This window comes from Strigops habroptila, chromosome 3 (assembly GCF_004027225.2).
Source record: "Strigops habroptila isolate Jane chromosome 3, bStrHab1.2.pri, whole genome shotgun sequence".
Classification (NCBI taxonomy): domain Eukaryota; kingdom Metazoa; phylum Chordata; class Aves; order Psittaciformes; family Psittacidae; genus Strigops; species Strigops habroptila.
In genome coordinates this window covers 42,333,068-42,349,205 of record NC_044279.2, presented here as the reverse complement: position 1 = coordinate 42,349,205, position 16,138 = coordinate 42,333,068, and the positions used below count along the sequence as shown (strand labels likewise).

Sequence of the window (16,138 nt, the reverse complement as noted above, 5' to 3'; positions counted from 1 at the left end):
GGATTCTGAAAAGAGTCCCAAGGAATCAGCCACTCAACCATGCTCCCTGGTATACCTGGAAAACTCACTTGGTTTAGAGCCACTACAGAGAATAAAAGTTCTGGAGATAAGTAATTGAAATTGGGCACTTAACCCCTAGAAGCTGTGAGAAATCCTTTTCCTGTGACAGTCCTTTCTGTGCACATAGAAAACTGTTACTGCAGACTGTTTTATATCTGCACTGGTGAAAGGGAAGATGCACACCGTGTGTGCCCTGCAGCGGAGGGTTCTAGACGAGCATCTCCAACATGCACACATGGGTTTCTCAGGCATGGCAGTTAGTACTAAGAGATCCAGAATGCTTGCAGCTGCCTACATCAGTGTGTCCTGCCCTGCCACTCTATTTCCTCCAACAGAAGGATATTTTATACATAGCAGTGACAACCTGAAGGCACTCTGGCTCAGCTGCTATTCATTTGGGGAGGAACAATTCAATTCCCCCCTGTATTTTACCAGCACAGTACCTGTTAATACAAAGTAAGTCTTGGAGATTTTCATCACCTTATTAGAATTACAGCACTGCAAAATGCTAGAAGCAAAGCAACGGATTAAAGATTTACATCTAGTATAGACAAGCTAGGAAAGCACCTTTTGTGCACTCTTTGCTCTACAAACTACAATATATTGCATAGAAAGTTGGTGAGCTGGGATAATTAATTTTAAATGATTAGTAAAATGATCCCTTTTATGCAGGTGCACCTTACTAAGCAACCAGTCTGCGGAAGCCTTTCTCATTAAACATTTAAAGATAAGCTCATTTATTCAGACAAAGCACTGTCTAATGTGGCTGCTTGCTCTATGAGATGCTGAACAATAATACTGTGCCATAAAGATCAATATTACAGATGACAATCATTTTCCACAGGATGGTAAAAATAACCTGACTACATACAAAAGTGTATCCGAACCAGTTCAAAACATGAATGAGATAACTGAATTTTAAAACCTGTAAAAATACTCCAGGCTACATCAGCAAAATGTGCTGTTGTAAGTTAACTGGATACTCCATTCACATCAATGCAACTTTACACTAATGAAGAGAGAAGAAATGTCGAGAAACTATACCAAGAATACTCTGATTTCAAGTTCTAGGTAAGGATATAATTGGAGTCATGTGGAAGGGGGAGGAAAAGAATTGGATACTGTAATATTGGGGTATAAACTGTGTAAGATCATTATAGCAAAGTACTTTGTCTCATGGTAGTGCCACATACTGAAGAATATCCTGGTCAAGTTAACCGTACAAGATTATATCTTGAAACCTTTATTGATTCAAATGACATATTTAAAGAACAGTTTACTGTCACAAGTTTCACTGACCACATGACCGTGTTCACACAGTGACTGCAAAATGCAAAGGATAATACAAGACAGACTGTAAAACACAGGTTACAGAAGGAAGACTGGTTGAATGTCAGCGATCCACAGACAAAATAGATGTCACAGTAGATCATTTCTGACCAGACAACTGAAAGAACACAAAAAACTCTAGATTTTGTGCTAAGCATTGCAAAGGATACGGTTCAAACTACAGATGCTGAAGAGCCACTCTGTAATTCCAGCCGTGAAATATTAATACTCGGACTCTTTGTAAAAATAAAAAGTCCATTTAATTTAATTACATTTAATTAGAAAAGAAAAAATACTTTAACATTATCAAACAAATTAAAAGGAAATTATAAGAGCACCCAGAAGTGTTATGGTATGAAAAACACTGAAATGCAACTTTAATACAGAATACGCTACTCAAAAAGTTTGTAGAGGAAATGTAGAAATAGCAAAAACATTTGAACAATAAAGAGAATTACTTTAAGAAAAGTTATCCTTAAAAATTGGATTTCACATCAAAACAAGAAAAATAAAACCTATAAAATTGTCTAATTCATACAAAGCCCCTCTCCAGCTTTTTTGTAGGCCCCCTTTAGGAACTGAAAGGCTGCTCTAAGGTCTCCTTGGAGCCTTCTCCAGGTTGAACAAGCCCAAGTCTCAGCCTGTCTTCACAGAAGAGATGCTCCAGCCCTCCTCTGGACTCGCTTGAGCAGGTCCATGTCCTTCTTGTGTTGGGGGCCCCAGAGCTGAACGCAGTACTACAGGTGGGGGGGTCTCATGAGAGCAGAGTAGAGGGGGAGAATCACTTCCCTCGACCTGCTCGTCACTCTTGATGCAGCCCAGCATACGGCTGGCTTTCTGGGCTGCAAGCACACACTGCAGGCTCATACTGAGCTTCTTGTCAATCAGCACCCTCAAGTCTTTCTCCCCAAGGCTGCTCTCAACCTATCCTCCACCCAAGCTGTAGCTGTGCTTGGGATTGCACCGACGCAGGTGGAGGACCTTGCACTTGGTCTTGTCAAACTTAATGAGATTTGCATTCACTCACGTCTCGAGCCTGTCAAGGTCCCTCTGGATGGCATCCCTTCCCTCCAGTGTGCTGACCACACCACAGAGCTTGGTGTCGCCAGTGAACTTGCCGAGGGTGCACTCAATCCCACTGTCCATGTCACTGACAAAGATGTTAAACTGCGCCAGTCCCTATACTGAACCCTGAGGAACACTGCTCATCACTGGTTTCCACTTGGACATCGAACCATTGACAAGTCTTTGAGTGCAACCATCCAGCCAATTCCTTACCCACTAAATGGTCCATCAGTCACATCAATGTCTCTCCAGTTAGAGACAAGGATGTTGTGAAAGTCAGTGTCAGACAAAGTGTCTCCTCCTATAGCAGTATTTCCCTCCCATACTTGTGTGGGTTATAAAGACTAATACTTATTGCTGGGTTTGCAGTACATACATGATGATAATTTCAATGAGAAATTACCAAAATAAATAAATAAAGGATTGCATTGGTTTCTTCCCATTCTTATCTCACCTGAAACATATCAAATCCTCCTCTTGGTAGTTTCCAAGAAACATAGACTGCATTTTCTTCTTGCCCAAACACCTGTAAATCTGAAGGTGGATCAGGATCTGAGGTGAAAACAGGAGTGAATACAAAATTTAGTAACAAAATAATCTAGATTAATTTTAAGGAACTTGACATCTAGAAAGACGTTGTAATTCATTATTTTATTCATTATTTTATTGCTCAGTGTAGAAACAGATTTCATTTTGTACTTAAGTATAAAATAAATAAAATTCACTTCTATATATTAGCAATAGAATCAAAAATAAAATCAGTGTTTGTATATTTTTATGGAAAAGTCGTACCATCCTAACATTACTGCTGATTCAGTTACTGGCAGAATCCCATTAACTACAGAGGAAACTTGTTTCTGTTTTAAAAGGTTTTATTTATCTAGTAACTTTCAAGGACGTTTAAATTGAAAAGACATATCTTCATTAATCCAGACATTGTTAAGACGCATTGATTTAGTAAGGAACAGCTTTTCTTAGACAATACCTTAAAATGTAACAACCCTAATTATCTGAAATCATGAAAAGTTATTAATATATTGTGAACATACAGGTACTAATCTTGATGATGGTTGGGTGACTTCTTTTTAATCCATTGGTTGTCACAATACTGATTAGGAAATCAGTGCCAGGCAGAAGACTCCCAAATTTGTACATTCTACAAAGATTCAAAAAAAGAGATTGTGTTCCTTAGGATTTTAAAAATGCATGTATGCATTCATATGTTAATTCTTCATAGTATCATGGATATTATTTACACATGATGTGTCTGTACATGAGTATATGCTGTCAGTGAAAAACTATTTCAGTATAATCAAATCTTAAATCGGATGCATCACACTAGGGTTCACATGAAGTTCAAGTACTAGGAACTCTTAAAAGATTAAACTAAATTATATACAGGTCTACTGGTGGTCACTCCAGTGCAGTATTTTGTTTGCTCTTTGCACAAACGCATCACACGAGATTTGTAATTTGTTAAAAAATGCAATTCTTAAAATAATGATTTTTCACATGGGTATAGTAATGTGTATCAACTAAAACATCAAATCCATGTCACATATAAGTAACACTGTAGGATACTGTATTTTAAATACAGTAAAACACCTGTTTTGAGTTAATGTTGGTTATTTTTTAAATGTAACTCTCATACCTTACACTGGAAGGTAACATCCTCTCCTCATTGAAGACCTTACTGTTTATTGAAAGAACATAGCCATCAAATGTATTTTGGGCTGGTGGCCAGGTAACAGTTATTGATTCAGAGTCTCTGCTATAGTTCAGATATTTAACTGCGCTTGGTTCTGTGTCAATAAAAAAAAATTAAATGCATTACTTTAAAAATATATTCTAAATAATTTTATATATATTTAAAGTTATTAAAGTTATGTATTAAATATATATTACTTTATGACAGGTCTCATGTCATCAGAATGCAATGAAAACTCCACAAAAATTATGTCATGTCCCTGCTTATCTCAAGGAACCACAGACTGATACCACTGTAGTAATGTGTACAGGGATTTCTGTTACCCACGAGATCCAGAGCCAAACTGCTTGCTGCCCTGTAATGCTCAGTGTAGTTCTGACATCGCCAATGTTTTGAGTTCATCATAAACAGACAACTCCTCAAGAAATGCTGAATTTGACAACATTGTGATCTCACCTGTCTCTATTTCCTTTGTCACAAAAATACTGTCTCTGAAACCTTCCTTTTCTGTTCGAATTGTAAAGTTGTACAGCTTGCCAGGAGTAAGGTTAGAAAACGTTGCTGTTTCTTGCTTGACCTTCTGGAACTAGAAAACCAAATATAACATTCACAGAACTGCTTGCAAAGTTTGCTTATCTTATGTAAATGATACCTCCACCTATTTTAACGGGAAATATAGTGTTTAGTTTAACCTCTGATTACTTAACAGAAGACTTTGAAAAATAACCACATTGCCTATACACAAGCGGTCTTTTAAAAAACATACCCTGAAAGAACTTGCACAATTTGTACATGTAACTTCATATTGCTGAAAATCTCCATCAGCACGGTCCCAAGCAATCTGTATCGAAGTGTCTGTGACATTACCTTCTCGCACATTGAGTGGAGCTGCCAGACCTACAGAAGAACATAACATAAAACACCTTACTGTTCAATCCAAGATTTCATTCAATGCAACACTTTTTATATCTCCTGTGAAGACATAAAAGTGAAAACAACCAGTAGCAGATGCAAACACAGGGCAAAATCTGATCTCAGGCATGCAAAAAAAAAAAATACAGACATTCTGAAGTAGAAAAAAATGAGAAAGGAGAAATAGTATTGCCACAATTTAAAGAAAATTTCTTGTTTGTTTATCTTAAAATTACATGGGGTTGAACATGCATTTCTCCCTGAGGATAGAGCTGGAACTCGTAGGTGGGAAAGCCCTCCAGAATGAAGTTAATCCCTCCGATACCACCACCACAGAATGTACCTGAATTTTGTCAAACAGCTCAGCAAAATTGAGAACGCCACACAACACAAATACACTTCATCCCTAGTTAGTATAGTCTTGAATGATCTAATTCAGATCACATAACAAAAGAGCTTCCACTCTTCTCTGCATCTCCTTCATCCCCACCAGAGCCATTTCTGGCTGGAATGTACCAAAATTTACATTTCTTCTACAAAAAACTGTGCATCTGTGAGGGGTCAGTATTTTTTTTTTTTAATTCCAAGCTTTTGGAGAAGACAGAAGCGACAGACCAAAACTAGGTTTTCTAAGGCACTTTCATGCTAAATTTAGGAAATGCTTTCATAAGAGTGATCAAAACTCAAGTTTTTACTAAAACTGTATTTTAAGAAAAATCAGCTTTCAAGGTTTTCACTGTTTGGGGAAGAATTTTTCTGTCTTGCCCTCATTCTCCTCTTTTTATTACTTGTTTCTTTTTATTCTATCTTAATTTTTTCTTTTATAACATTTCTACTCTGAAAGAAACAGAGCAGAAAAGTATTTCATAGGAAATGATAAAACAGGAAAACACATACTTCCAGAAGAATAATAAAAAAATAAGAAAGTCAAAACATAGAATTTCAGCAGGTCAGTTTTAAACAGTTTTTAAGTTTTTACTAAAAATCCTTTTTTAAAGGCCCTGCTAGAAGGCATCCCCTTCCCATAATACTTTTAAAAATATTTTTTACTGAATTTATTATCTTGAAAAATGGGAATCTCAATGCTTTTATTATTTGCTTAAAGAATAAACTTACTAATTTCAAGAGACAGCACTAACTCCATTGATACTCATCTTCTTAGCTAAAATATATAGTCAAAATGTGTCTTGTTTCCCGAAAGGACAATTTAATGCAGCCTAACTTCCTGAAATACTTGCTAGACATTTTATAGACTTGATATAAAAAACACAATTTAGAAAGTTTAGAATTCTTGTTGAAAAACCAGCTTGTGTTAGTTGTATAATTATTATTTACGCAGACGTATCAAGGTGATTTTTAATTAGCGCATCTTTCCTACTGCACTGAAATAAAAATAAAGTTAAAACAATTTATAAATAAAAATTTTACATGGTGCCATTTTATAGGAGCAAATTTTAAATACTCACATGTTTTTACACCAGATACATGGTAAAAGGAGCTCAGCTTTTTTCCACTCTTTGTGGAGACACAGAAATCGTATTCTGTTCCTGCAGTAAGGTTTTCAATTGTTATTTTACTATCACTTTTTAAAATGAATGTCACATTAGGTCCTCCTTTACTTGTAACATACACGCCATCAAATACTCCAGTATCAGGCATGCGAACAAATAATACCACAGCATTGCTATAAAGTATGTAAGGAACTACAATTTGAACAGGCTTGGGCTCTAAAAGAAGAAAAAAAAAATTGAAGCCACCTGTTAAATCAGTTTCAAATAAATTCAATGAAAACCACACAATAAATCTGAAGCAACTGCCCTAAGAAATACGCTTGCCCAGTGCAAATTAATAGCTACTGCAATAAAACATATTATTGCTCAGAAACAATAGACAACCTGATCTTTTTAGGTGTTTATTACTGGAATCCTGAGGCTTTTGAAAAATTATTTATGAATCAAAGCAAGTTAGGCTTCCAAAGCTATCAATGAATGAACTTTCCAACCACACCTGCATCAAGAAGGTAATGGATAGCTGAAAAAAATATACCAAAATGTGTATGTGGACAGGGACGTGAGAATGGAGAATGAGATATGTTTTATAGATGCAACAGTGATGTGTTTAGTTTTCTTCCCTTACAGCTTGGCTCTGACAGCTGTGAAAAATCCCATCTAGAATTTTCTGCCTTCTGTGTCTTTGAATGAGGTATTAAATCTACTCCTGTATAAAAACAATCTGGAAAAGACTAAGCTTGCTACCCTCCAAATTACTGTAATAATTTAGAAAAAATTACAACAGAGCATTTCATGTATCTATAACCTGACAGCTGCAGCCTTTGAATACCGCATGTATAAGAGAATCCTGCCCATTCCTTTCACATATGCCAAAAATTGTATACTGTACCAAAAGTATTTCAACATTTTGGTAAACTAAGATTAACAGGAAAGACCCTTCAATAAACAATATAAAACTTTTATCTTTCAACTATCAGTACTTCTAACTCTTAAAGTCTTTTCCCAGCACTCTCTCACCACCAGCAGGGTAATTTCTCTCTCACAGTTCACAGAACAAGTAATGCATCTCCAAAAATAAATAATCTGTTTTGACTATTTCAATATTTTCCTATTTCAATGCAAATCAATGATTCACCCAATTCTTCTGTCAGTGGGAACAGGGTTCCCCGCTGTGGTCCTCACTGGAGTTATCAGTACTACCGATGTGTTTTCCTAAGCTGCACCCTCTTTGAAAGTTAACAGCATTTACTTTGCTGTTAACAATTAGGATTGGATCACTGTACTTCACATTCTGGTTTTGATCCTTGGCTATTTAGCAAATTGACTTGGTCTACCAAATCTGTTAGATGAGACTAATGATAATGAAACCGATATTGTCTGTATTATAGTCAATAGTTTTCACCATTAAATGATGTCTTACTTAAAGTGCATTGAATGGTCTTCGGTTCACTCATATTTCCATTGTTTACACTTGCAACTGCTATTTCATAAGTCATTCCAGGAATTAGGAGATCAACCTTCAATTCTTCTATATTGTTTAATAAAAACTTCTTAGTTTCACCTATGTCTGCACTGGGTTTCATTTCAATGTAGGATTCCTGACCCTCTTGTGGCAGCTTCCAGTGAATGATTACACTCTCTTCCTGGACATCCTCTGGGTGAATATAAACAGCTGTAGGTGGACTGACAGCTTGATCAAAGAAAAAGATGTCATTATAAAACCATAGCTCAAATTTACTAACAGTATACAATTCCTTTCAATGAATGATGCTTTTTGGTTTATCTTTTCCTTCTAAAATTTTCGTGATTTTAAAACTACTAATTCATTTAATTATTTGTTAAAATAGTTTTAAGACAACTGCCTGTAACAGACAGATTCTGCTGTTTTCTCATGACAAATAGGGACTTATTTTACAAGCATATTGCATTCCATTGGATATATAGAGAGTAAGAAAAAATATTATACAGTATGAGTCACAGTATCAATGACTAGAAAAATAAATTAATCTGTCTTCTCCTACATAATCTGAGACATCATGGTAACATTTCTACTTCGCTAGAATTAAATACACAAACCATAAATCTGTATTTATCAGATAGGATGCCACTTCTCTAGCACAAACTCATGTGCAGTAAGTAGGTAAATGAATAAATAAATAAGGGGATAGGTACACTCACTCTTTTGGAAGGTTCTGAAGGTCAAAATCAGTAAACAGGTAATACAGAAAAGAATTGCCTCAACTTTCCCCCTGTACAACCGAACAAACCGCAATCTGCACGTGTCCTTACAAATACTTTTGTGTCCTGAATTTTCAATCTAAACTCTACCTAGTGAAATAAAACCACCAGAAAATAGATACATCACCTGTTGTGATTAATATAGGCTTCTCATGGCAGCTTAGAGTTCCTTTCTCTGCCACATTCTGTAAATATACTTGATACTGATGATAAGGTTTTACATTTCCTATTACTATTGAAGTCTTGCTTTTTTCAACTGGTAACTCTTCCCAGATGTTGGTTTCAGTATCCAAAATGTTGATGAGGTAGTAATGAAAAGAAGCACTGGATGAATGCTGTGGAGGCTTCCACTTTAAATGTATTTCTGCAGATGAAACATACGTAGCCTCCAGCTTCTGGGAGTGCAATGGTCCTATTGAAGAAGATCAGGAATAGAAATGGGATAACAGCTTCTGATGCCTTTTACCAGTAACTTTTTTACAGTAGCTGTACTAAAAGCTGTACAGTATGCACTTACATACATCCTAAATAGAGCAAATCAAACAGGATCAAAAATATGTTACTACTACTCTGACATCCAGCTTCGCCTTTGGACATGAGCAGGAATTCTGTGAGTAAAATTATGGCAAGAATGATCTTTTAAAATATACTTCAGAGAAGGCATAGCTGGCTTTCTGCTTGCAGCCACTGAAAACTCCCAAGTTTTTCCTCATTAATCCCAATAAAGCATATTAGCACAAAAGCAAAATGACAGTGTTGGAATCCACCCTATAAACTGGTAAATCCTGGATTCAGAATTAATGTTCAGATTTATTTATATTTTCAGACAAAATTTCAACACAAGAAACACTGTAATTAAAGGAAAAATAAAAGAAGTGTATTATTACCTGGTTATTACTGCTATTTATTTTTGTAACTTACTTGTTTCTACCTTCAGAATTGGACTTAAAATAGTCTGCACCCCTTTTGGGTTCCTTGCTGCTAATAAAAAACTATAGTGAAGGCCAGGAGACAATTGCACAATTTTTGTTTGAGTTGTATTCACAGGCAAGTTCAGAATGTATGGTTTCCTCTGATCAAAATAGTACTTCATTACAAGTGCAAAGTCTGGCTTAAGCCACATGCCCATATCACTCCACATAAATACAACTTCAGTTGCCGTGACATCACGCACACTAAATGTGAAGTTTTCTGGTATCAGAGGTACTGAAAAAGAACAAAAATTAAAAAAAAATTTGAAAATCATTAAAACATTTTCATCTTCAAAGATAAACATAATTGGGGGAAGGCTTTTAAAAATAAATGCAAAAGATATTGGAAAAAATATAGTTACATTCATATTCACAAATATATGGTAGTGGTATATAGCAGAAAAATCCCGTGAAGAAATAGCCTGGACCAGTGGGATCTCTCTGAAGGGCATAGCAGTCAGTTTCGTTTTCTGGTATCATTGACAAAGTTGACACACCAGCCTTTAGAAGATAAGGAGATCCATCTGTCCACATGAGCCGACCTTCCTCCTAAATTGAAACAAATGAAATATAAACCCCATGTATTTTTACATTATATTGATGAACTACGGCTTTCCTCATTGCAAGCATATCTCCTAAACATCCAAAATTTACACGCTTTGTTTATACAAATTAATTATATAGAAAAGTTTTGAATAAAGTGAGTATTTAATTGTAAAATTCTAGCCCTTCTATCACAAAAGATTACAAGGTTATAATTTAACCCACATAAGGCTAATGTAGAATGTCTGATTACAAATAATCCTTTAAAAATCACTATTAATCAAATAATCTAATCACCATGGATGGATAATTTTCTAAAAATGTGATTCACATAAAAATAATTCCGTCAAAAATATTAATAAATTCAGTCTGAAAGCAAGGAGAGTTTAGTTGACAAAAATCCAGGCTAGATGCACAGTCAGATCAGGAAAAGCTCTCTTTTCCACTTTCTCCTATTTGCTGGTAGCTCAGTAGTTAGGACACTCACTCACGCCTAACTCCATGTTTCTAACCTTTGAAGTACTTCCAGTTTCTCCAGCAGAGCTCTACAAATACTAGACTGAGGCAACATGGTATTTTGGAGGAAAGATGCTTGCAGAATATGCTTACAGCATTTCAATGCAGATCCCTCTAGTGGGAGACATGTTTCAGTCTGCACTGCACTAACATATACAAACATTCACAGAGGATTAATAAAAAACGCAACATATTTTATGTATGACATCGGAGCACCCTCAGGAGGTATACTAGCATAAGTGCCTTCAGCCGCAATAAGTCTGTGGTCCTGCAATCTAAGTAAATGCTTGGGGGAAAAAAATAAAAAAAAAGAAAAATGCTGTGATACCTTTCATTTTCCCAAGAAGGCAAAGATTTTCAACAATATGAAATAATTCAACTTGTCTTTCAGGAGGACTTGTGTGTCCAGCCTGCTGTTTCAAAAGTACTATGCAGATCAATGCCTCTCTTTTTCTTGTACTGGTCTTCCTGGGCACCAGTTAACTACAGGCATGGGAAACCACAAGATACTTCTATGATATAAACCTCTGTAGCAGGAATTGTACGAGAAACCCTGGTAAACAGGCTTTGGCTACTTTTTCCTGACTCTGAAGAACTGCACGGAGTGTCAGGACAGACAACAGGGTATCACCAAAATGCTCTGTTCATTCTTAGCCAGTGCACTGACCTACATCTCCAGGGTCCCTTGCTGTCTTTCACAAGAATGCTCACCTTCATCTGGAAGGGTCTGAATCCAAATGCAGATAAATTAGGGTTAAAGAGAAACTGTCAGAATACAAATGCTACAGAACTAGTCCTGCTCACAGTGTTGGTAATTTTTATCTGTGTCACAGTGCTTGGCAGTTTTCCTGAGGCTTCTGAAATCTTCTGAGTAGGTTACAGTCACAACTTTTCTTCATAGAATACTTCAAGTCCCAAAGGTAGTGGGAGAAGAAAAATTGAAAACAGAAATATAACTCCCTAATGATTCAAGTATGAAAGAAAAAGCAAAAGTACTCGAATCTTTGTTATCTCAGATTTTAAACAAGTCCTGCGATTCCTAGAGTATGTCCCAAGATCTTTGAACTCCTGAGGTAAGTGAAATTTGGTGCAAGTAAAGTTTGGAGTTCTCGAAAGATGAGAGCAAATGAAAGCAGTGACACTTACAAGGACTGTAACATGTTCAGGCCATCCTTGAACACACTAAGTACAACTATTTAAAAGAAAGAAGTGCTTCAAAACCAAAGCATATTATTATCCCTTGCTACTCTTTATACAAGGTACTCATCTAGTTCATTTAACTGACTGCACTCCCACAAGCATAAAAATGCATGTAATGATTAAACAGTTGACTGACACTGAGATTCCAAACAGGCAATTAACTCTTTACTGTTTAATCAGAGTTTAAAAAGAAAATTCAACCTTTCTAGCACTCTTTTCAACATGCAAAAACATTATGTTTTCATGGGACATCTATTTCTGGCAGCATATTATAAATACTACCTTAATTCTAAAATCCTCAAATAGTTACAATTAATATCACTATGGTGTAAAAATTACAGCAATTCTAAAATCTCATGCATAAAACAATAACATGTAAAGGCATCTGTTTCAGGTGCTTTCCTAAGCAGAAAGGTTAGAGTACTTCTCTAACCACAAACCTAGACAGGTTTGTGTTTCCTCAGTTTGCAGAGTTATCCCATTCTGACTTGTGTAACCCCATGAAATTATTTAATACAGTCTGCAAAAAAGAAATTTTCTGTCTATGACGTGTTTACCACTTACCCTCTCACCCTTTCAAATAACATTTACTATGTTTTTACTGGTTTTCACAGCATTTTTTATTAATTTGACCAAAAAAAAATTGAAATTAAATTTCAGAGTGTTTCCAAACCAAAACCCAGTGGCTTTCTCCCAACCTTCTGATACTTACCACAAAAGAAATTTCCACTAAGCCAAGTCACAGGAAGACTGGTTCCCACATTTCTGGCAGAGTGCCTTCATCTTTCTGGAAGCTTTCCCAATACTTTTATTTATCTCTATAGCTGTTCTCCGATCACATACCACACCACACCGAGCCATTTAATAACAGCAGAGCTCGCATTAAGAACCCTTGTGTCCCAAATATGAGGAAGAGAAACTTTTTACAAGAAATACCTTGCTCTAATGCCTTCTTGTACTGCCTATCCAGCACCCAATCTGGACAGATCTTGCTAAACTCAACACTTCAGACCTGCATCAAAACTGCAAAAGCCAACCCCAGACTTTGACAGCCATACTAACATATGCATAGAGGAAGATTTAAAATTTGGTAATGCAGCACCACCTACAGGCAAAACGATATCCCTGTGAAATACTCACAAAACAGAAAAATTAAAAAGCTTATGTATAAAATGTCCTTTTTTTTCCCAGCTATGGCCTGCTAAGTATTTTCAGTATTTCTAAACAAGAAAAAATAATGATTTCTTTTCTATCTACCAACAGCTATACAACCAACCAACCAGTTTACTGTGTAGCAACTTTAATTCCAGAGAATTGGGTTCTATATATTAAAATTCTCCTGCTTCCACACATGTAATAATGATGACGATAAAACATACTGACCCTTAGGTCATTAAGGCCCATCCATAACATGATTATTTGACTAACTGTCTGGAGATAAGACATAATAAAACCATGTTCTTCTTCACTCCCTATGTCAAGAAGATGTGCCCCTCGCGAAGACATTTCACAGATTTGTTGTGCCACCTTCCACGTCTTGCTCTCCTTACTCATTCGATAGCAGCTGCTTTGGAATGCCACCCACCCTTGGGAACACGTGCCTACAGGTGAACAAGGACAGGAGTTAAATAATATTCTGTGCCATTCAGGGCAGAGGTACAGTTTAAGATTTTTTATAATTATAGGGACATTTTGATGATGATAGCATTTAATCAATTCACAATTCCTTTAAAATCCTGAGTGTGACAGCAACAAACTCTAATATATACCTGTTTCAACTTGAACATCCAGTGACTGAGACATATTCATAAATTCAAGATGTAGTTGTTCAAAATTAAACTTAAACGTATACAAGGTGGCAGGTGTCAAATTACTCCATACAAAGAATCCTCTGTGGCTTTTTATAATCTGAGAAGTATCATTCAGTGAAACTGAAACTGAAAATTCCTTGGCCACTGTACTCCAGTTAAAAGACACTGTAGTTGCTGTCACAGATGTTTTCATGTCATTTTCTGAAATCCCACCTAGCAGGTCAAGAAAGAGAGAATACTGTCTTTACCACAAGGGAACAATTACCTCAAATTACTACTGCATCAATATTTAGTCTTTTTCCTTTAAGAAGTGATGAGGGCTACACGCAGTAGGGAAAGAAAGGTAGCGTCAAAACAAAATATGTCTTACTAAGCCATTACGAAAGTCATGCTCTTCCTTATTGTCATGGTATGTAAACTTAAGTCTGAAGCAACAGAAATAAAAGTGCACAGTTTAAGGAGTGTTTAACTGAGAAAGTACACACTTTGCTAGAATATCAGGTAAGTAATAGACATCAAGTGCCTAACACATTAATTGCATAACCAAGAATTATTTCCTGCAGCTTGCTGAACATACTTTCAGCAGAGCCAATGGCTGCTGCAATGTTTTCAACTCACTATGTATTTTTCCCAGTGATGTATTTGTATTCAACTCCCAGTCTGTATTCCAAAGTTAGTATGAGCATGTAATGCATACAAAGGTAATGCTATAAACTATTTTAAAGCAATTAACACAACTAAGTTAGAAAGCATTCTCATTCTAGTAATCGGTGAGACTTGCGGAAGTGAACAGATTTACAGCTATAAATGATGTGTTTATAGGCCCAGTGGCTAGACCCACAAACTCTTATACTAAAAGTGTGTTCCAGTCACTCACAGTACTAACATCTTCAAGCTACTCATTAACCTTTTCTTAAAGAGGGATGTCACAAGGCAGAAACAAAAATATTTAATATTTTTAATTTATATAAGACAAGACAATCACAACCCTATCTTGACATGAAATTGCCAGTCTTTAAGTAACTTTCTCCATGGTCCTCCTTCATAAATCTCTTCTCTTAGAATTGCTGCAGTATAGTAAAGCCTGTAACATTTAAAAATCTCCCAAACTTTTACATCAGTCCCATACTGCAGAATTGCTACACTAACCAAATAAGTTATATAAAATTATTCCTTCTACTCTTCATGGTTGAAAACATGCATTGATGAAAAGTTTCCAAATACATGAGTAAGCTCAGGATTTCAACCCCTACTTCTTTCATCTTCAGTACCAGACTAACTATAATGATACCAAAATATGTTTGTGCCACTCTTACTTACGTGTCTTAAATGATTTTACACTTAAGATTCGGCCATTTTTTAGGGCTTGTACTTTAATATCATACGTCTTATTTTCCTCAAGCAGAATTGTAGTACTGACAAGTTTCTGCTCAACTTTAGAAATGTTTCTTACATTCTGCAAGTCAAAAGAATTTCTGGATATAGTGAAAGTAATAAAAATGCAATTCATAAATGATGTATGAAGTTTTTAAAAGGGTTGCTTATATCGCAGCATGTCAAACTTAAGGCTGCAGTTAAACTGCAAAATACCCAATGCATTTAAACCAAAACCTTTTAGAAATCGAACTAGCAAACACCTTCGTATTAAAATACCCATATTTTCTTTAAGTTCCAGAACATCCTGTGCTCAAAATAAGAACATTGACCTCCCACTGAGATCTGGGGGTAGTGTCTGTGCCTCTCCTGGAGAAATCAGACTCCTCCTTCAAACCACAGTACCTTGAAGAACTTGCATATTCTTAACTTTAAACATATGCCTATCTATCATTCAAGGAGGATACTCAAGAGTCTCATTAGTCCCACTGGCCTCAACAGGACTCTACAAGAGTGCACATAAATGACATGAATTACAGAATTCAGTATAGTTTTTCCAAACTTTCTGTTTACTTGCTATTTTACATTATATTTTTATGAACAAACACATAATACTATTAGCTACTGGTATCTACAGCTTAAATACATATGGAAATACTTATCGCTTAGATTAACAAAATTTACTTTTTGACTGAAAGCATCTGCTGGCTGGTATGTTACAATGTAATAGTCTGGATCCTCTCCTTTGGGCAATTCAGCCCACTCCATCAAAATTGCTCTAGCAGGCTTTTTCATTTGGCCACAGTCCAGACTCTCTGAACCCTGTAACAGAAACGTACATGAATGCAATGTAGTAGACAATACAGAAAATGTACCTCTAACTAAATAATTAAATTCTGA

General features: G+C 35.9%; 1 protein-coding gene across 15 annotated transcripts in view; it reads right to left on the bottom strand.

Annotated features, from left to right (window-relative positions):
* PTPRQ (protein tyrosine phosphatase receptor type Q) overlaps positions 1-16,138 on the bottom strand; it is a 134,896-nt gene that overhangs the window by 114,970 nt on the left and 3,788 nt on the right. For 13 of the 15 annotated variants that reach the window (XR_003990512.1, XR_003990511.1, XR_003990513.1 and 10 more), the window contains 14 exons: positions 15,923-16,060; positions 15,185-15,320; positions 13,823-14,077; positions 13,437-13,654; positions 10,157-10,343; positions 9,745-10,029; positions 8,951-9,235; positions 8,006-8,275; positions 6,541-6,801; positions 4,929-5,059; positions 4,619-4,748; positions 4,106-4,256; positions 3,504-3,610; positions 2,909-3,006 (listed from right to left, as the gene is read on the bottom strand). Coding sequence is in view for 12 of the 15 variants with exons in the window: in XM_030479060.1 (XP_030334920.1) it covers positions 2,909-3,006; positions 3,504-3,610; positions 4,106-4,256; positions 4,619-4,748; positions 4,929-5,059; positions 6,541-6,801; positions 8,006-8,275; positions 8,951-9,235; positions 9,745-10,029; positions 10,157-10,343; positions 13,437-13,654; positions 13,823-14,077; positions 15,185-15,320; positions 15,923-16,060 (2,652 nt within the window). In the remaining 3 variants the exon portion in view is untranslated. Of the gene's footprint in view, positions 1-2,908; positions 3,007-3,503; positions 3,611-4,105; positions 4,257-4,618; positions 4,749-4,928; positions 5,060-6,540; positions 6,802-8,005; positions 8,276-8,950; positions 9,236-9,744; positions 10,030-10,156; positions 10,344-13,436; positions 13,655-13,822; positions 14,078-15,184; positions 15,321-15,922; positions 16,061-16,138 lie in introns of those variants that run through there. The other 2 variants (XM_030479055.1, XM_030479058.1) reach the window with 2 other exon arrangements.